The sequence below is a fragment of the Heloderma suspectum genome, chromosome 7 (assembly GCF_057233095.1).
Source record: "Heloderma suspectum isolate Gila_16-S chromosome 7, 16-S_ref, whole genome shotgun sequence".
NCBI classification, from domain to species: Eukaryota; Metazoa; Chordata; class Lepidosauria; order Squamata; family Helodermatidae; genus Heloderma; species Heloderma suspectum.
This window is the reverse complement of record NC_139464.1, coordinates 10,198,773-10,219,551: the sequence shown is the minus strand read 5'-3', so window position 1 is coordinate 10,219,551 and position 20,779 is coordinate 10,198,773. Positions and strand designations below refer to the sequence as shown.

Here is a 20,779-nt window from a genome sequence, read left to right as displayed (position 1 = left end):
TTTTCTAGTATTGGTGTGTGTGTGTTTTAATTACTCTTCAGTGCCTTGGAGATGCCTTAGAGGGGGCTGCAGATTCTTGGAAAGGTGGAGGAAGCAAAGAAAGAAAGAAAGAAAGAAAGAAAGAAAGAAAGAAAGAAAGAAAGAAAGAAGGAAGGAAGGAAGGAAGGAAGGAAGGAAGGAAGGGGGAGAGAGAGAGAGAGAGAGAGAGAGAGAGAGAGAGAGACTTACGTTCTGCTTCTTTTACTTTTGAATTGTGGTAGCGTTGAAGTATGTGTGTAAAACAGGAAGTCTGCCCAGGGGTAAAGTTGATAATACACTATGGGCAACAATTCTCCCATCATTCTACTTTTACAACTGCCTCAAAAGGTCTATTTCTGTTCTCAGCCTGTGTCTACACATCCTCAAGTGATCTTGAGAGTGGAACTATGGGGAAGTTGGGGGCAGCGGTTGTGGTCCAGGGAGAGGAAGGGGGCTCATTTCCCCTACTGCCAATGAGCTCTGCAATGGCTGGAGAGGGGAGCCCTGTCCACGCTGGCGCTCTGCCAGCAGGGAGCAAGCCAGCTCTTTGCAACATCTTAAGTTCCATCGCTGTCCCCGGCGGAGGCAGGAGGCGGTGTTGGTGGGTGTGTGGGTGGTTGGCTGGCTGGCTGGCTGGCTGGCTGACTGAGAGCAGCAGCTGCAGCAGCCACAATCTGAGCTCGGGTGCCTTGAGAGCGCTCGGGTTGAAACAGACGGGGCAAGAGGCAGAGGGAGGCCTCAGCCTGGAGAGCAGGTAAGGGGGGCAAATTGGGCAGGGGGTTGGGGGGCATGGCAGCTTCACCTGGAGGGATCCGAAGTGACAATCGCAGACAACTGGCTGAGCCCAGCTCATTGCCGCTGGGACTCCTGATCTGTGAAAATGGACTGCACATTTTCCCTCCCAGCTTTGGAACTCTTGTAATGTTTTGCTGGTACTCTAAACTTAGCAGTAGATATGGGGAAAGAACTTCTTTTTTGGAGACTACTTTTGCCGGTAATCTGCACCAGGGTTGCCAACTGCTGAACAGCTCTTGTACCTCTTTCTGTAACAGCCGTTGGATCTGCAGCAACGAGAAAGGGCTGAGCTCTTCACCAGGAAAAGTGTGACTTCTGCAGAGCGTACAGCTCTGTGAAGGGCACAGAAGCCAGTATTTTCCTCATCAGTTGACCAACCAGTTTTGTTGACAGCTTGTTTTTTGTCCACTGTTCCTGGGGTCAGCTCTGCTATGGCATGGAGCTCCTGTTTCTACAGGAGCTCCTCCTATCCCAGGGCCTCAATGTCAACGCAAGCTGTTGTGAACTGCCCAGAGAGCTTCTGCATCTTGTCAAACATTCCCTCTTGCTTAAAGGCTCAGAAGCAGGGTGGCCAACTTTTGAACTGGCCCCCACTGCTGTCCCTTTAACAGCAGTTTCATCCACCACGAGGAGCAAGTGATCACATTCAGCTCCTCGCCATGAAAAGCTTTTCCTGCTGATTTCTAGGGAGCAAACCTCCATCAAACAAAAGATACAGGAGCAGATCAGACTGGGGTGTCGCTTTTGGTTTGGTAAGTTGGCAACCCTACTCAGAAGCCATACCTGACATGAAATCTGGGGACCTTCAGTTGGTGCCAATGCTGTGAGGAAGCAATGAGTGTGTGGGTTAGAAGGAGAAAATGTGGTTGGGTACAGATTAACATTTACCAAAGGTGTAATTTACTATGATGCTCATGTAACCATCAGTAAGCCAGCTAGTGTCTTATAGCCTGTCAAACAGTGAGGAGTATTTAACGACTTTTCTCCTTCCCAGTTTTCCGATCGGGGTCGGTGGCATGGCCAGCCCTTCTGTTAGGCAGAGTGAGGCAGCTGCCTCAAGCAACTGCTTTGGGGTGGTATACAAGGGGAACACATTTCAAGCAACTGCTTTGGGGTGGTATACAAGGGGAACACATTTCTAGTCACTTATTATTGCTGTATTTTTACTACCAGGGAAGGGCGCTTGTGGGACTTTTTGCCCCAGGTTGCAAAAAGTCTGGCTTTGGCTGGTTTGGGGGAATATGAAGCTTGACCGGCGGAGGGCGGCGAGCAAGCAAAGGAGCCATTTGCTGCTCTGCCTCAGGCAACAAAGTGTCTTGGTCCAGCCTTCAGTGGTGAGCGCAGTGAAATTCCCCTCATCATATGTCAAGTAACTGGCCTGCCTAGTGGCTTCAGAACTGTGCCGTACTTGATGATGATGATGTTTACATCCCACCCTTTTTCCTCTTGCGAGGAACACAGGGTGGCTCACATTGTCCTCCTCCTCCTTCTCCCTTTTATCCTCACAACAAAGCTGTGAGGTAGGTTAGGCTGAGACTCAGTGACTGGCCAGAAGTCACCCAGTGAGCTTCATGGCCTGAGTGGGGACTAGCACATTCTAACCACCTCACCACACTTTAAGAAAGAGAGAGGCAAATTGGAACGGGTTCAGAGGAGGTCAAGAAAAATGGTCAGGGCAAATTCTCTGAGGAAAAGTTGAAGCAACTGGGTATGTTTAGCCTGGAGAAGAGAAGACTGAAGGGTGAAGAAGGCTCAACAGCACTCTTCAGATACCAGGAAGAGTTTGCTGATGGGACCCGTTAGGAAAGGGGCGGGGGGAGCTCTCCCTCACTACAGGTCTTCAAGCGGAGCCTGTACAGCCCTCTGTGGGAGATGCTTCAACTCTAGCTTTCCTGCATTGAGCAGGGCAGTGGAGTAGATGGCCTACGGTTCTCTGTATTCATGGCGGGGAGCAGGGAAAGCTTGATATCAGAGATAGCATTGTGTAACTTGTTGTGTCTGTGCAAGGGTGCTGGCTGCTCAACAGGCAGAAAGATGCAGATGTGTAAACATCAGAGGGAAGCTATCACAGAAAGGTAATTGGGGAAGCATTATATTCTGGAACAGACATCTGCAGGAGGAAGTCGGCTGTGGGAGAGGAATGTGTATGAGGGAATGGCATTGTTGCGACATGTGAGAGAATGACGATGCAGACATGCGCCATGTGGCATGGCTGGCAAGCTTTGCATCGGTCTCTGGGAACATCATTGTGAGTGATGCTTCTGTGTGAGTGTGTGTGTGTGTTCACTATTGTGAGAAGTTGTGTAGCAAACTTCTGAGTTTGTTTCAAAGTTTGGGATATATAACTCTAAGAAGCATGCAGGGAAAGGGTTTCTGTGAGATGTGGAATTGAGCTGATTGTGTGATATATGGAGCCCATCCTATTGAAAGCATAAAAAAAAATACTCTGAGCATTTCTTGGAGAGCAGAGCCTGCATGCGGAAGACCTAACTCCCAAGCATATACTCCTCGCCAAGCTCAGCGTCAGTACCTGGCATTGTTGGGTAGATGTCAAGGGCCCACTGGAACTGACACCTGCCCTGGGTCTGTGAGATGCCATTCAAACATTTCCCACAGTGCTCTTGATGTAGTATTGCTCTAGAACATTGTGGGAAATTTAAAATGGTGGCTCACAGCTGCTCACTCCTGTGGCCTGGTAAGTCTCTGGCCGGGGACCCACCAGAGGCCACATTGTAGAGGGGTACCTCAAAGTTTGGGATGTCCTTCTTCCTCTCTGCTCACTGAAGGCATTGAAGGATGTCCTGCTCTTCTTTCTTTCTTGTTAAACCTGAGAGGCAAACTAGATGTGGCCCCAATGATGTGATTGCTTATGTGTTAGTGAATGCATGAATGATGTGGCAGAATAATGTTTGCTAGTCACATATCCTGGCAGCCACATACTCAGTGATAGTTTGAAGAGGCCTACATGCATACAAATATATGTGTACAGGCTGCCTGTGGAACCCTGATTGGCTAGGACTCCCTGATTGGCTAGGACTCCCACTGCCGTGGAAGAGGCCTATGGGGTTAGATCTAGAATAAGCTAGTCATGCTTTAGTCCCACTGAAATCAATGGGAGAAGTTAGTCATGACCAAGCTACGTCCCATTGATTCCAATGGGACTAAAGCATGACTAACATAGAGTGTGGATCCATGTATAGGGCTCCCTTCACACTATTACTGTCAGTGTGGCCATAAGGTGTGGCAGCAGGGGTGTGGCAAGTGGGCACCTCCCCCTACCCCCTCATGCATTCACTAATGTGGGAGGGCCTGAAGAAAGCTTGGATGTTGCAAACTGCATAAATTATAGGTTTGGGACATGCAAGAGACAGGATTTTGCAGCCACCTTTCTGACTTTCTCTATGTTCCTTACCACCTGCACAGTTCTCCCAATCACAGAGCATATGCTGGGTGCACAAACTGAATTTCAGAGTCCCTGAATAATACGTCCCACATTCCCCTTCAAAAGGAACAATATAAGATTGATGGGTATCAAAAATAATTTTTGACTTCCTATCATCTTTGGGTGTGGGCCAGGGCCTTGCAGCACAAATGTTGCAGAACGCCTTCCCTCATGAGATCCGTTCCGCGCCCTGCCCCTTGCTTTATGCTTTTTGCTGCCAGCTGAAAATTGTTCATTTGTCTGTTTATTTCAAAAGGCATTTGTGAGTGCAACCTGATTATACGTCTGTTTTCCATTGTGTTTGGGGGTTGTTGTTTTATCATTGTGCTGTCTTGTTTTTTTTAAAAAAAACGTGCTTAAAATCCATTTAAATATTGCTGTATGACACCTTGAATGTTCAGTTTCCGAGTGGAAAGATGACGTGTTAACCCTTCCAATAAAGAACATAACTGAGAGAGTGCCTTCTCCCTTCCCGGCCTGCCTGGTCATCAGATGAGGCACTCCTGGTAGTTCCACATGGACCTGCAGTCCTTTTGCAGTCATTCAGAGTAGAGCTTCTAAGGTGCAATCCTATGCATGTTTAGACAGAAAGAAGTCCTACAACACCCAGCATTGAGTTGTAGGACTTCTTTCTGCCTAAACAAGCATAGGATTGTACCCTCAGTGTATCACCTCTCTCTCTATGGAACTCCTTGCCAGTTGATGTCAAGGCAGGCACAAACACTGTTTTGTTTTTGGCGCCTGCTAAAACCATTTTTATTTCAGCAAGCCTTCCCTGACTAACCAGCCACAGTTTTATTGGCACAGACTCATTTTAAAAGTTTTAATTCTGTATTTTGATGAGGATGATAATGATTCCCGCCTGTTTATTGTTCACTGCTCAGGTATTTTATTGGATGTAGAGCAGTAGATAGATCTTGTAAATAAATAATAAATATTTGTTGGGCATAGTGCTGATTCAGCAGGGCCAGGTGTTAAGGTAATTGGGGCGGAGGGGGGGGCTTCTGTTTCAAATTTTGAGGGGAGATAATACCAGCATGGGTATAAAAGCACCTCTTCCTCTTAGGCCTACCGCCTGCCTTTCCCCTTTAGTTGTAAGTGTGACAGTGTAGTGACATGCCGAGCGTGTGGTTGGGGCAGGAAACATAACGTGCCAGGGTCAGACGTTCCAGGAAATAGATCTGTTTGAATGAAACAACAAGAACAGACAAATAGACTCTCAATATTTCAGACTCTTGTTCCTGAAAAGTGTAGGAATACAATGGAGCTATGGGTAAAATGACCCTGTTTCTTCTTCATGGGCATGACTGGGTAATTGCAGAACCAAGCTCCAAGAAATGTTGATAGTCTTGCTGAAATTATTTTTGCTTCACTTAAATTTCCTCGGATTTTTTCTTTTCTTTTCTGGAGGTGGAACTCCCACTTTGACTCTCACTGCAACAGGCAGTAACTTCTCTTACGGCACTATCCTATGCATGTCTACTGGGACGTAAGTCGCATGGAGTTCAATGGGTATAGGAGTAGCTGTGTGGGTATAGGATTGCAGCCTTAAAGGAACAAAACTCTGTCCCAACAGTTCGGGTTTCTTAACGCTCACAGTGAACGAATTTGTCCAATCCCCTTTTAAAGCCATCCAAGGTGGTGGCCATCATTACATCTAGGGGTAGCGAATTCCACAGTTTACGTATGCACTGCGTGAAGAAGTCCTTTCTTTTATCTGTCCTGAATCTCCCACCATTCAGCTTCATGGGATGACCCCTTTGGGTTCTAGTATTATGGGAGAGGTCCCTCTATGCACTTTCTCTACACTATGCATAATTTTGTCCACCTCTATCATGTCTCCCCATACTTACCTTTTTCACGGAGGAGAGGGCTGTCAATGGCTACTAGTCCTGAGAGCTATATGCTACCTCCAGTATCAGAGGCAGTATGCCTCTGTACACCAGTTGCTGGGGAACATGGGCAGGAGGGTGCCAGGGCTGGCATCAAGGGTAGATATGGCTCGGATCTTGCCAAGGACACACACCCCAGCAGGGGCCCACTGGCAACAGCCCTCTGCAGTTGCTCCTCACTCTGGCTCAGACAACGGTGGTGATGAGAAGGAGGAGCAGGAGATGCCATGGCCTACTTGCTCCCTGGCTCTCTGGCTCTCAAGCAAGCAAGCGGTGGCAGTGATGAGAAGAAGGGTGAGGAGCAATAGCAGCCAGTAATAATGGTGGTGAGAACACCATTGTTGTTGGCTCAACAACACTACAAGCGAGAAGGATCTTGGAATTGTTGTCGATCACAAGCTGAATATGAGCCAACAATGTGATGTGGCTGCAAAAAAGGCAAATGCCATTCTGGGCTGCATTAATAGAAGCATAGCTTCCAAATCCTGGGAGGTACTAGTTCCCCTCAACTCAGCACTGGTTAGGCCTCATCTGGAGTACTGTGTCCAGTTCTGGGCACCACACTTTTAAGAAGGATGCAGACAAACTGGAGAGGGTTCAGAGGAGGGCAACAAAGATGATCAGGAGACTGGAAACAAAGCCCTATGAAGAGAGACTGAAAGAACTGGGCATGTTTAGCCTTGAGAAGAGAAGACTGAGGGGAGATAGGATAGCACTCTTCAAGTACTTGAAAGGTTGTCACAGAGAGGAAGGCCAGGATCTCTTCTCCATCATCCCAGAGTGCAGGACACGGAATAATGGGCTCAAGTTACAGGAAGCCAGATTCCGGCTGAACATCAGGAAAAACCTCCTGACTGTTAGAGCAATATGACAATGGAACCAATTACGTAGGGAGGTGGTGGGCTCTCCCACACTGGAGGCATCAAGACGAGGCTGGACAGCCATCTGTTAGGGATGCTCTGACTTGGATTCCTGCATTGAGCAGGGGGTTGGACTTGATGGCCTTGTAGGCCCCTTCCAACCCTCCTATTCTATGAGAAGGTGGGGGGGGGATTTGTGCTATCCCCTTTTAAAGTCATCCAAATGGGTGGCCATCACGACATCTTGTGGAAACGGATTCCATAGTTTAATTATACTCTGTGTGAAGAAGTCCTCCTTTTCGTCATTACTTATTTATCATTACATTTCTATACCGCCCCATAGCCGAAGGTCTCTGGGCACTTTACAAAGGTTAAAAACATTTTTTTAAAAATACAGTGTGCAACATTTAAAAACATAAAAAACATAGATACAGTATACACAGAGACAACATATATCTAAAAACAACTCTGAAGAATCAGCCAAAGCGTAAAACAAATCCAGGATCAATTAAAACTCATCTTCTTCTACTCATAACTCTCCAGTGTTTCCCCACTGCTTCTTCCATCCTTTTTCTTAGCATAGAAAATCCATTAAGGAGAAAAAGAATGAATAGCTGCACTAGGACCTCTAATTGGTAGTGGTACGAGCCCTCTGTCCAGAGACACCCAGAAAAGACCGCTGGGGAGCACACAATATCAGATTTGCGGCCAGCACTCCAGCCCATCTGCCCCTTTCGCTCTTGAAGGGGGCTTTGGTTGCAATTCAATTTCGCTGGATTTTTCCTTGTGTGATGTTGTTTTCAATTTGCTTGGAAATGCCCTTGCAAGGGTGCCCTCTTAGGAATCGCCAGAAGAGAGGAAATGCATCACCTCAAAAAAGTGGACAAAAGAGGGGCATGATTTGCATAAAATGTGCGTGTGCTGATTTATATGTATAGGTTCAAAATTAGAAATCATTACTATAATTTTTTAAAAAATGCACCGCATCTCACCATAGCGTGGAAAACTGTGACCAGGAATTGGACAAGAGAGCCTTTCAAATAGAAGATGCTTTCAAATAGAGGATGGTCCTTTGTAAAAGAGGACACATGGCCACTCTACAAGCTCAGACTGGATTTTTATTTTTATTTTTTTAGTTTTAAAATAAATTCTGAATGGCAACTGAATAAGGTGCCACTTTCTTCTACTAGCCCTGTTCTTGTGCTTTTAACAATGGCCTGCCATAAATAAATCAGGCAGGTGAAGCTTTTCCTATCGCTTTATTCCCCTGCTCAGAAAAGCTTCAGCTATTCGATTTCTGCATGTCAGACTGCAATTTTTATTTTTTTTTAAAAGACCATCCTTTAACTGGATTTGTTTTAAAACCTGAAAATGCACCAGCAGTGCATTCCTACGCATGTCTACTCAGACGTAAGTCCCATTGGGTTCAGTGGGACTTACTCCCAGGTGAATGTGTATAGGATTGCATCTTAACAGTACAATCCTGTATGTGTCTACTCCGAAGTAAGTTCCATTGAGTGCCTGGGCTTGCAGTGCCTATGGCTACCATGGATGTAACTTCTGGCTAAGCAGTTGAGAAATTGCTTTATGTTCTTACAATGTGGTGCTTCTGAAACTTTTCTGTGACCCTGCAATCATAATTTCCCAATCTCCCTCCTCTGTGTTTAAACATGTTTCTCACTCCCCCTTTTACTATGAAAAAAATACCCATTCAAGGATCAGTGGAAAAAATGGTTATATTCTCCCATACTAAGGAGCCAAAATATTACAGGGGAATGGGAAACCTTCTAAATGATGAACAAAATGAACACAGAAAGACAGAAAAAGCATGGCTGGCTGGGGAATGCTGGGGGTTGCGGGTCATTTGTTCTGCCTAAACATGCATAGGATTACACCCTTCAAGCCTAATATATTTCCAGTTTCCACAAGCCATTTACTCTGAGCTGGCTACATATGGAGGTCGTTGGGGATACACGATGTTGTAGCCATCCAGTAGCCACCCCAGAGCTTATCAGAGAAGAACCAGATTTCCTGAGACTGTTTAAAGCCCGATACTTTTCCTCAAGTCGGGTTCTCCCTGGTATAGTTGCTGTGTGCCCCAACCCCCGCATTGACTTCGGGTATGCTAGCCCTGCCCAGGGGTGTGGGCCTTTCACCCTGACCCCAGTCAAGGGGGGTTTCTGTTGTGTTTCCCACCCCTGCACAAACCAATTAGTGTCTACTCAGAAGTAATTCCCATTGTGGTGAATGAGGCTTCTCCCCTGAACAGAGATCCTACGGGTTAAAATGGGGGCTGGTTTCTGTCTTTGTGTTTACTGTTCTCTTTCCCACAACAAGCCCATTAATGTCTTCTCAGAAGTAACTCCCATTGTGCTGAATGAGGCTTGCCCTCTGAGTGCCCACATCAGTACTTACAGCAATCCCCCTCAATTGAAATGGCACAGTTTAAAGCCCAATTCCCTAAGTGCGGTTAAGTGCGATCTCGAGGCTCCGATCCTCCGTTGTTTGCTTTATTGCCTTAGGAAGTAACTAATTCACAGCTTCGTTACAGAGATCCTGCGCATTATCGGTTTAGTTAGAAAGGGGGCTGGTTTCCCATCCCTGTGTTCTCCCCCTGCCCTTTCCCAGTACAAGCATAGGTGTGTTTACTCAGAAGTAACACCCACTGTGTTCAGTGAGGCTTGGGGCTTGTTGGAAGGCTTGTCTTACAAAGTTGCACAAGGGGAAGTAACTACTTCGCACCTTCCTTATGGAGCCTGGGGAGGGGGGAAGCCTCTCTTATTGACTGAGCAGCCCCTGCCACTCAGATGACGTTCTCTCCAACCCCCACCCTACGTGGAAGTAAGTTATGTGGAGCCACTGGTGCGATGTACACCTTCGTGGAGCCCTGCCCGGACCAGAAGCAGCTCCTCCAAAAATGCGGGTGAGCCACTCCTCCCTTCTCCTTCCATTGTCATGGAAACAGGGCCACGGACACTGTTCATTTCATCCACTTCATTCCATATCCATGAAAGCCTATGCCAGAATAATTTTGTTAGTCTTCAACAAGCCACGAGAGATGGGTTTTGCTGCAACAGGCCGGCTACCCCTCTGGAAACAGCAAAAAGCGGCATTCCTTTGTTCGGATTCTTTGTCTTTTTTAAAAAAAGTCCTTCTGTCTAGCAACTTTTCAAGTAGCGGTATGCGTGTCTGATCAGGCAGATGGGCAAACTAAATTCTGTAAACCTCATTCAGCAATAACAGAGAGAAACCAGTTCGAAAATGCTGGCTGATTATTTATCAGCAGGAATTTAATATCCAACTTTGCCATGTGCTGAACTCGGTGGTAGGGCACATGCTTTGCAGTAATGCAGAAGGCCCCAAATTCAACCCCTGACATCTCGGGGGGGGGGGGCTGCCAAAGACTCTTGTCTGAAACCCTGGAGAGCCACTTCCAGTCAATATCGAGAATACTGGGCTAGATGGACCAACGGTATGCCTCAGTATATGGCAGTTTCCTGTGGTCATACTCATATGTAGGCTCCTATTTTCAGAGCGCTAGGAACTGCTCTCTCTGCACTTTTGTATATCTAGATAACAAAAGGTGTTTCATGGGCATTGACTGTCACTTGATTCTCCTCCTAGAAACTAAATGTAGGTCATATCTTCCTGTAAGGGGTGGTGCTAAAAAAAAACAACAACAGTGTGTCGAGGAGGACAGAAAGCCTTGCAGTTTGAATCTGTACTGAGAAAGAGAAACAGAGTCTGAGTATCTGGAGCTGGCTGCCATGATGCAGTCTCAAGGAGCACCGCCTGCTTAACCTGTATATTTATAACTAGGATCATGCAAGAATTATCTCTGTGCTGATGCTGATGTCGTTCTTGTATAACACCATCTATTTTGGCATTAAAGGACTGGTTTGTTTCATTGTCAGTTCAGTAAAAACACACACACATAGGGTCGGAAGGGGCTGTTGGAGGCCATCTAGTCCACACACACCCTGCTCGATGCAGGAAATCCAGAGTTGAAGCATCTCCAGTGGATGGCTGTCCAGCCACTGCTTGATGAACTCCAGTTAGGAAGGGACCCCCACCCTACTCCCTAGATAACTGGTTCCATAGTTGAACTGCTCATACCATCAAGACATTTCTCCTAATGTTCAGCTGAAGTCTACCCTCCTGTAACTTAAACCCGTTAGGTCTTAGGTCCTGCCCTCCCAGGCAGCAGAGAAAGAGGGCTCTTTCACACAGAGCTTTTATCCTGCCATTGAGATTGCTCACTCACGAATGTTTGTGGGTCCTTTTCATGATGCCGTTAACCTCCAGGGCACATCCAGAGGTATTTCCTGGGTTTTTCCATCTCAAATAGATCCGGAACTAATGAGCCATTTTTTAAACTCATATTGTAATGTGATTGAAAGAGCCATGAGATGGCGCTGTTTGACTGAGGTCTGTGGATCACCGAAAATTAAAAGCTTCCCCTCTCAGCAATCACGTGGTCGCTGTCTGGGACAGTGATAAATGCAGAAAGGCTCCAAAATGGAAGGACTGCTGGGGTTTTCTTTAGTGTAAAGGCAACCCAAGTCTTTGCCCTCTTCTTTGTGACAATCCTTTAGAAATTTGATGAGTGCTATCATGTCCCACCTCAATCTTCCCTTCTGCAGCCTAAGCGCACCCGGTCCCTTCACCCTTTCCTCATAGGACTTGCTCTCCATAGCGCTGACCGCATTCATTGCCCTCCCCTGAATACACTCTGATTTGTCTGCATCCTCTTTGAAGTGGGGCTCCCAGAACTGGACACACCACACCTTCTTCCTTTGATGAGGTTACATTTGGCCCATTCATTGTCTTTCTTTCTTTTTCTTTGACAAATTTAGGCAGTCTGGACAGCAGCACTGAGCTCAGCAGCTGGTCCTGGTGGCCATGGTTTTAGGGTGGCCATGTGTCCTCTTTTTAAAAGGACAGCCTTCTATTTGGAGGGCTGCCAAAGGACTATCCTGTATTTGAAGGTGTCCTCTATTTGAAGGGCTGTCCAGTTTGAGTCCAGTTTAAAGATAAAGAACCACAAAACAACAGACCAAGCAGGCAGGCACAGAGGTCCCCTGGTGACCATCTTCCAAACTGTATTGAGATTACTACATTTCCATTCAAATTACAATAATTATTTCTAAATTTGGATGAATACATACAAATTAGCAAATACATAATTTTATGCAAACCAATTCCCTCTTTTGTCCTCTTTTTTTCAATGATGCATCTCCATTTTTCTTTCTCTTTTTTTCTTTTTGTCAATTCATAATTGGCCCCTCTACGTGGTTTTCTTTCCTAGAATGCCCCAGCCATTGATCATTCTGGAAGATTCTGCAAAAAGGGGGGGGGGAGAGAGAAGAGGAAAGGGAAAGGAAAAAAATGGTGGCTGCAAACACCAGAATAAGACAACCACCAGCACCCAACCCCCAACTGTCATTAATGGGAGGCCTGTCTGGGCCCCATTTACCTCCATTTGTTCATTTCAGTCTTTGTTTTGGAATGAAAGAAAAGCAAAGTGAATGGGCCTCCTTCAATGCAAGAATTCATTTGTCCCAAAACAAATCCTCACCTGTAACATTATCAATAAACAGAGATGCTAAAAAGGACAGAAGTCCCCCATACTTCACCTTCACATGAGAAATGATGCTGTAATAGGCTCTGGGAAAACATGTTATGATTAGAGAACTGGGCACGTTGAAACGATGGCCTTTTTGTGAAGGCAGCGTTTCTGAAGGTGAGGCCTGCCCACAGGGTCTTTCGGCAGATGCTAAGTAAGCAACATAGAATGCTAATGAGGGAACAGGAGACTCCTGTGCGCTATCAGATACTTTTGGCCCTCACGAATGCTGTCTTTTAATTAGCAGATGGACAGCTTTTTTTCAGGACTAGCTGAATTCACAGGTGGAAAATGCTGGCACGAACAGCTCTTAATTTCTCCAAAAAGTGGCATCACGGCTCAGAAGTCTATTTGGAAATGCCATCCACCTGATCCAGAAGACCTTTCCGCTAATCTCTCATAGTAGGTGGGAGAACTCTCTGTAGTTAATCAGCGGCATAGGTAAAATGCACTCTGCACCTGATCAGGGGCAGTTTTGTGCTCCAGGGTTGAGCCCAGAGCCAACCCTGGACCAAAAAGCGCTGCCAGGTATTTCCTCAGTATTTGAATTCCTCCTTTATTACTTGCATTCTTAGCCTATTTCTCCACTTCAATGTGCGACTGACACGCCTGATTTATCCCCATCATATATAATTATAAACTTGCAAGGATTATCCCCATCATGATTTATCCCCATCATATATAATGATAAACTTGCAAGGATGGATCTGATCCACATTTGCTCATGTGAATTTTCTTGTTGAGAAAAGTAATGGATGGTATAGATCTCTCCACCATTCCAGGGCTTTCTAGGGGGGAATCCCAGAGCTGCTGGCAGTCACCATTTTCCCTTACAATGTTGCAGAACTACACAATGTCTGATACACTGTGGGAAAATGAAATGACAGTTGCCAGAAAGTGATCACTGGTGCTCGAAATGCACAGGGGAATTAAATATGGTTGTTCTTTGTCTACGTAACTGGCACTGTTGTCAATGATTTATGCACAGAAAAAAAATAACTTCAAAAAAATTAAATTTAAATTAAAGTTGGCAGCCTTATTTTGTCCTGTTCCAGCTAAGGATGGGTCAGAATTTCATTCGGGGGGGGGGGGGGTATGTGAGAACTTTCCAAAATTGTCTTCATAAACAGGATGGAAAGCGCCTGAGATATTTTTTTAAGTGAATTTGGGAGAAAACAAAATGGACAGATTTGTCCATCCAGGTAAAGGGTGTTGAGTGCTGAACTCCTAAAGGTCTGAGGTTGAATCCCTGTGTATTCAGCCATGTTAGTGCTGAATAGGATTCCTGCCACTTCTTTTTTTTCTGATAGGCGCCTAATCTTTAACAGCTACCTGGCCCTGGCAGGCAAGTACAACATGCACCTCTCCATGCTGGGAATAGCATACCTATTGATTTGGCTGGTGCCAACAGGTGATCATTTTGTTTAGTTCATCTTTTGATAAGAACTTACCAAAATTCACCCATTTCTTCATAAACAGAAAGAAAAGACATTGAGATGTGTGTGTTTTTTTAAAAAAATCAAATATCGGAGAAAGTGAAACTGACAGATTCGTCCAGTATGATTGGTGTTCTCTATCCTTCTAGTTTGCTATCCCTGGCCAATCCTATTGTCGTTTATAAAATGTTTAACTTTCACATGTTTTCACTTGAACTAAAACATCAGCTTTCAAATGTTTTAACTTAACTGGCTTAGAGCTTTTGACTCTTGGATAGATTAGGGCAGGAAGTGCTTGCGAAATGGTACTGCACTCCCTTGGTGGTTAGATTTTGTGGCTATAGGAACTTCAGTTGTGTTTCCTTGCAGAACAGAAGTAAGTAAATAAATACTACAGGTAAATAAGGTAAATAAATAATTTACTACAAGTAAATAAATACTACTTCATATACTACAGTATATGAAGCAAGTGTTAAATGGGGGGTCACTGCTAGGATTGTCTTGATTTTGTAATAGAGATGTTCTTTCCTGTTTTACCAAAAGTTAAAAAAAGAAACCTTTAAAAATAAAAAAAGTTTTTTTAAAAATAAGTAAGGTAGAAGGGTCTGGGGGGGGCGGGGTAAGAAGGATATAGAGGTTGCTGAGGAGTGGGGGCATTAGGGGTGTGATTGCCAAATGACCAGAAAAGGCACTGCTTGGTCTGCTCATGTGCTTTTAACCACAAACTTGATTTGTAGAAATCAGGAGGTGAAGCTTTTCTCTTTTTTTACAGCTCGCCGAGAAATGTCATCACTTACTCAGGTTTGCGAAGCGAGCATCTGTGAAAGACACAGGAACAAGGACTGGTTGAAAAGTTGGCAACACTAGCAAAAGCACATTTGCATAAAGGCCCAGGGGTTTTTTGGGGTGTAAGCATCAAGAGGCTGGCACCAACCCCAGCCCACAAACTAAAGCGGTCACAAACTATTCAGTGCGTGTTGGCTGGGTATGCAAAACTGAAATATATGCATATCTTTCCCCAGTTTATCCCTCCTGTCTCCATTTACCTTCTTCCCTTCCTCTGTTGCCTCCTCTGTGGCATCGCATTCATTGTGCATCATGTTTACAGATGGCACCGTATAAACAATAATGATGGAGAATATTCTTTGTTCTATTTTAAGCGCTTAAAAGAAAATATGTCAAGATACCACATGAAATGGTTCCATCAGTAAAAACAGCAGAACCCTGCCTAGAGGCTTTTTTTTTTTTTTAAGCAGGAAAGAGGCAGCAGAAGAAAATGAAGGAAGAGAAGACGCTCAAAAAAAAAAATATCCATCCATTCAGATGGGATCTATTCATTTGTTCATCCCTTTAAAAGAAAGGGGAATATTTTTGTTTTAAGTGCAAAACTATTCCGGGGATAGGATAGAATAGCTTTCCCCAACCTGCTTCAAATTTGCAGAACTTTTTTTTCTCCCCAGACTGGACAGGAAAGGTACATTCAGGTTAAATGCAGGTGATTCCAGATCAGCCCGACCGCTCTAAAAATCTTGCATTGGCCTTCACCCTTATCAGTTTAGCTGCAAAAGATGAAAAGGTTAGCTGATCTTTTCTTACTGGGTGGTGGTGGTGTTTTCTTCTGCTGAGGGTCATTTGCCTAAGATTCAACTAGCTGGCTGGTTTCATTTTCATCCAGCATATAAATACCACATTTAACACTTGACAGCATCATGTTGAACCATGCAGGCTCCCAGTGTCGTTTTGTAAACGGCATGTGGCTCTCCTTTTCTCGTCATTCCCGTTTGAGGGCAGGGGCAGCTCAGGACTTTGTGTGAACCCATTTTTAGGGTTCACCAAGCAAATGCTTTCCCCTCCTGCAGAAGCGGCATCCAATGTCTCATCTCTAGCTTTTTTGCAGCAGGACGGTGCTTTCGTTGAGCAAAGCCAATCAGACGTTATTCCCAGCTGTCGTCAGGCTATTGCAGGAGCCTCCGGCGATGCAGCTGAGCTGACAGATCAAGCCATGCTGCTACGCAGCATACAGCTGCGTGGCAAACTTTCGCTAACTCCGCTGGTTGGGGAACAGAGAAGGGGAAGTGCTGTTCAGATGGATAAGTGCCTTCTGCATTAAATGCTTGCACTTACTGCGGGTGATAATAACGTCAAAAAGTCCAAGGCCATTTTTAGCAGCTATGCAATAAACCTCTCCTCTCTGGTCAATGCAGATCCCGCCATGTCTCCCTTCCTTCGGATTGGATTGTCCAACTATGACAGCGGCCCCTACCTGCCTTCCCAAGGAGACGTGATTGATCCGTATTGCGCTGTGATGGTCAAGGAAGCTGTGGAGTCAGGTGAGCATGTGCTGTTGTGTTGAGGCATGCATGCGCTTCTGTGTCTCGGGTTGCAAACCAGTCAAAGTTATGAGCTTTAGGTCCCACTGATTTTGCCAGCAGCAGTCCCAATTTTATGCCGAGTGAGTTTCAAACAACACGTTACACCCAGGGTGGGCAGACCTCGGACTTGCGCGATTTACTTTATTGTTTTTACTACAACCCCAAGATTCACCATCTGGAAACATGGTGCAAAAGAGATACGTGCAGAATGAAAGAATTCGGAGCCCAAGAATTTGTTTCAAGCACTAGAACTGAATGGAGCTCACAGTCCTTCGCAAGCTTTTTTTTTCTCTCCCAGCATTAGGGATAGAACAATATAGGGATAGAATCATAGGGTTGGAAGGGGCCTACAAGACCATCAAGTCCAACCCGCTGCTCAGTGCAGGAAGCCTGATTCCCAGGCGGTCCCCCATCCAAGTTCTAACCAGGGCTGACCCTGCTTAGCTTCCAAGTTCAGACAGATGGACCACTGATCTGATCCAAGCAGCTATAATATAGGGTCCTTCCAGACAGAGGGCTCCTAGCACCACCAATTAGAAAGCATTGTGCAGCTATTCTATCTTTTCTTCCTTAACGGGTTTTCTGGGGTAAGAAGAAAGACAGAAAAAGTGGTGGGAAAACATGGATAGGGTATGAGTAGATGATGGCATCTGGACTCCCCTTCCAAACAGTCCATGAATGAGTCAGGGTGAGGGCACGATAAAAGCCTTATCTGGAAGCACCCCTGGTCTCCCCTGCCCCCTGCTTTCCTCATTTCAGCAGAGAGAATCATTTTGGTGTTTGTGATCAGGAATCCCTGCAGATCTACTGCAAATCACCCAGAGTTCTACCAGTCGATCCCAATCTCCCTTCTGAGTTTTTCCCCAAGCAGTTTGATTTTTACGCCAAGATCAGTCTGGTCTCTGAGTCAGGGCAGAGGAAGGTCAGAAAAAGAGAGGTTATTTAACCCTTTTCGCTCTGGTCATTTTTCAGCTGAAAATCATCCTCCCCAAACAGCTTTTTCACCCATGGGGGAACAATTCAGGATTCCTTTATCTTTCCTCCTGAAGGTGAAACATCAGCTGGAGGTGGATGATTTGTTTTTGAGCTGGAAAATGACCCAAAGAAAGGGACCAGGCAGCTTCCCTCCATCCACCCTTCTTCCTTACCAGCTCACAGTCTGCCTGCCCATGCGGATTTTCACTTTTTAAAAATAATGCAGATAAAATCAGCTAGGTTTTAAGTGCCTAGTTTGGGCAAAATTGTTGTTCTTGTTTTCACATATGGCTGCATTAGGGAGTCTTACAATTTTAGGGTTGGGAAGATCACTTAGGGCTTGTCCACTCCAGAGCTCATCACAACAAATGTACATGTTATTTATTTGTTGCATGTATATCCCGCCTTTCCTCCAAAGAACCCAAGGTGGTGTACATGACCTTCCTCCTCTCCACATTATCCTCACAACAACCCTCTGAGGTCGGTTAGGCTGAGAGTCAGTGACTGGCCCAAAGTCACCTAGTGAGCTTCATGGCCGAAGTGGAGACTGGAACTCAGATCTCCCAAGTTGCAGTCCAACACTCTAACCACTGCTACACACTGGCACACTCTTCAAAACATAAAGAAGTTGCCTTGTTTGCATTATGTTTTCTAATGTTTGTATTTCATTTTTGTAAACCGCAGAAATAAATTCTGTTGAACTGGACTGCTAGGCATTCTTACTTTCCAAAGTGCACCTTTTCACTTGAATCATCCTTGCCCAACCTGGCATCCTCCAGATGTGTTGGACTACACCTCCCACTGGCCATGCTGGCTGGGGGTAATGGGAGGTGTAGTTCAACACATCTGGAGGATACCAGGGTCAGGGAGGGTGACTTAAGCAATGGTTCTAGGCTCAAGAAAGTACATTTGTTATGCGCGTTTTTAAGTGCTATTGTTATGTTAAAAGCACAGATAATAAGGATGCAACCCAAGAGTGCTGGCCAACTAAAAAAATAAGCCCTGTTAATGCAGAGAAACATTTGATCATGCAGAGAAAGGTCAGGGAATTTAATACACTTCACACACACACACACACACACATACACGCGCGCGCGCGTTCCATAATGTCTTGTTGGGCAAAGCGCCAGCCATTTAAGAACCTTTAGGGAATCATCTTGCTGTTGTGGAGAGTGAAGCAGTGAAAAGGAATGCTCTCGAAAACAGATACTTCTTAGCCCGTTGCAGATGTTTAGCCTGGGCTAAAAGTGGGGAGAGGAAGTGGGTGCGCATGCAAGCCTTGCCCCCATAGCTCAGTGGCAGAGCACCCGCTTTGTATGCAGAAGGTCCTAGGTTCAGTCTCCAGCCTCTCCAGGTAAGACTAGAAAGGAATTCTGCCTGAAACCCTGGAGAGCCATTCCTACCAGTCAGCGTCGACAATACTGGGCTAGATGGATGCATGATCTGACTCAGGACTTTTCTGCACAAGGCTTTTAACCCGCCACTTCACCGAGGCTTCTGTTTCCGGATTCTCTGCAGGATTACGATCAACTCCTTTACATGTGTTTTTCCCCAGGGGTTTTCTTTCTCTTCCTTTCCTTATGTACCATTACACAAGCACTAGGTGGCACTGTGGTACAGAGGAATTGCGCAGATACACTAGGCTTTATCTTGCCATTCACAAATAATACCAGCCTTTCCTCGTGTGAAAAAAAATCCTGCTAAAATGGTTGCAAAGCATGAGAGACGCCTTGGAGGATGACGACATCATGTAAAGGACCCATAAACTACAATGAGCGAGGAATCAGGAGAGCACAATAAATGCCTCATGTAGAAAGGCTCACTGTATAAGGCATCTTCCTATGTTCCCTAATGTCCCTGCACAGCATTCCCGATTGCAGGGAGGTTTCTACTCACATTCAAGCAAACGCAAGTAGAAGTCCCCTTCAGATCATCCCCCTCAACATGGAAAGGGCAGGAACTGAGCAGGCAGGAGCAGGAATTCTGGGGGCATGGCTTGCGTGCATGTCCATGTCCCCTCCCCACTTTTAGCCCACTCCTGAGCAGGCCAAACACTGCCTCGAGCTCTTCTCACACATCACATCATTTAATGTACAGAATGCATGTCCACAACATGTGGTGGAAGCTGCTACCTTTGGAAGAGGACTAGACACATTCATGGAGAGGAGAAAAAGTCAACCGATGGCAATTAGCAATGGATAACTCAGTGGGCCCTCCAGACTCAGGGACAGTGAGCTGGGGAGCAAGGAGGAGAGGGCTGTGGGAAAGAGGACAGTGGAACTAGATGGCCCTTTGGACTGATCCAGCCGGGCTCCTCTTATATTCTTAGCACTCTTCACATGGCAAACTATCCAGGATGAATTCCAGGTGGAGGTGGCAGGGTCAGGATCATGCACATTAGTTTCAGCCCTGATCTTGGCACATTCATCTGCATTTGTGCATAGATTCTATCCACGTTTGAATAGTCATGACCAAAGGAACATAAGAAGCTGCCTCATACTGGGTCAGACCATTGCGTCATCTAGCCTGATATCTGTCAACACTGACTGGCAGCAGTGGCTCTCCAGGGTTTCAGGCAGGATTCTATGCGAACCCTACCTGGAGATACTGGGAACTTCTGCATGCAAAACATGTTGCTGAGGTACACCCCTTCCCATTACCGCGCCTCCCATGAAACAGTTTTCATGGTCCTATATTTGATCTCAACATGCGCCTCTGACTTTCCCACTCTTTCCCCGGGATAGATCTTCAGAACATCAGAAGAGCCCTGCTGGATCAGGCCAAGGGTCCATCTAGTCCAGCATTCTGTTCACGCAGTGGCCAACCAGCTGTCGACCAGGAACCCACAAGCAGGACAAGAGCACAACAGCACCCTCCCACCCATGCTCCCCAGCAACTGGTGCACCTAGGCTCACTGCCTCTGGTACTGGAGGTAGCACAGAGCCATCAAGCCTAGTAGCCATTGATAGCCTTTTCCTCCAGGAATTTGCCCAAGCCCCTTTTAAAGCCATCCCAGGTGGAGGCCTTCTTCTTTTTCCTTTTGCACTGAGACCTGATCCACCTTCAGATGATGTGTGTTTGATTTCTCGGCCCTTGTTGGCCCACAGGCCCGATGTGTGCAACTGGTACCACTGGAAAGTGTTGTGTTTGGAGAGTCAACAGAGCATATACGGAGAGAGGACTCTATTTAGGCTGAAGCCTGGTCAGGATGACAGTGATTCTGAGCAGCTCTCAGGGGCCACATTCCAGTGATGGGAGAGGCTGAAGGCAAAGCGGGGGGGGGGGGGAGCAAGAATACCTGCATATTTCTAGTTTGAAGCTCTTACTGCCGGTAAGTAAGTCTTAGGAGGGCGATTGCAACCT

At 45.9% G+C, this 20,779-nt stretch overlaps 1 protein-coding gene across 3 annotated transcripts in view; it reads left to right on the top strand.

The window, feature by feature from the left end:
* The first annotated feature begins 430 nt into the window (after nucleotides 1-430).
* PRKCQ (protein kinase C theta) overlaps nucleotides 431-20,779 on the top strand; it is a 61,712-nt gene continuing 41,363 nt past the window's right edge. Inside the window, exons 1-3 of one of the 3 annotated variants that reach the window (XM_084809071.1) lie at nucleotides 431-772; nucleotides 14,842-14,870; nucleotides 16,274-16,399. In XM_084809071.1, coding sequence (XP_084665197.1) covers nucleotides 492-772; nucleotides 14,842-14,870; nucleotides 16,274-16,399 — 436 coding nt within the window. In that variant the 5' untranslated portion in view covers nucleotides 431-491. Of the gene's footprint in view, nucleotides 773-14,841; nucleotides 14,871-14,962; nucleotides 15,055-16,273; nucleotides 16,400-20,779 lie in introns of those variants that run through there. The other 2 variants (XM_084809073.1, XM_084809072.1) reach the window with 2 other exon arrangements.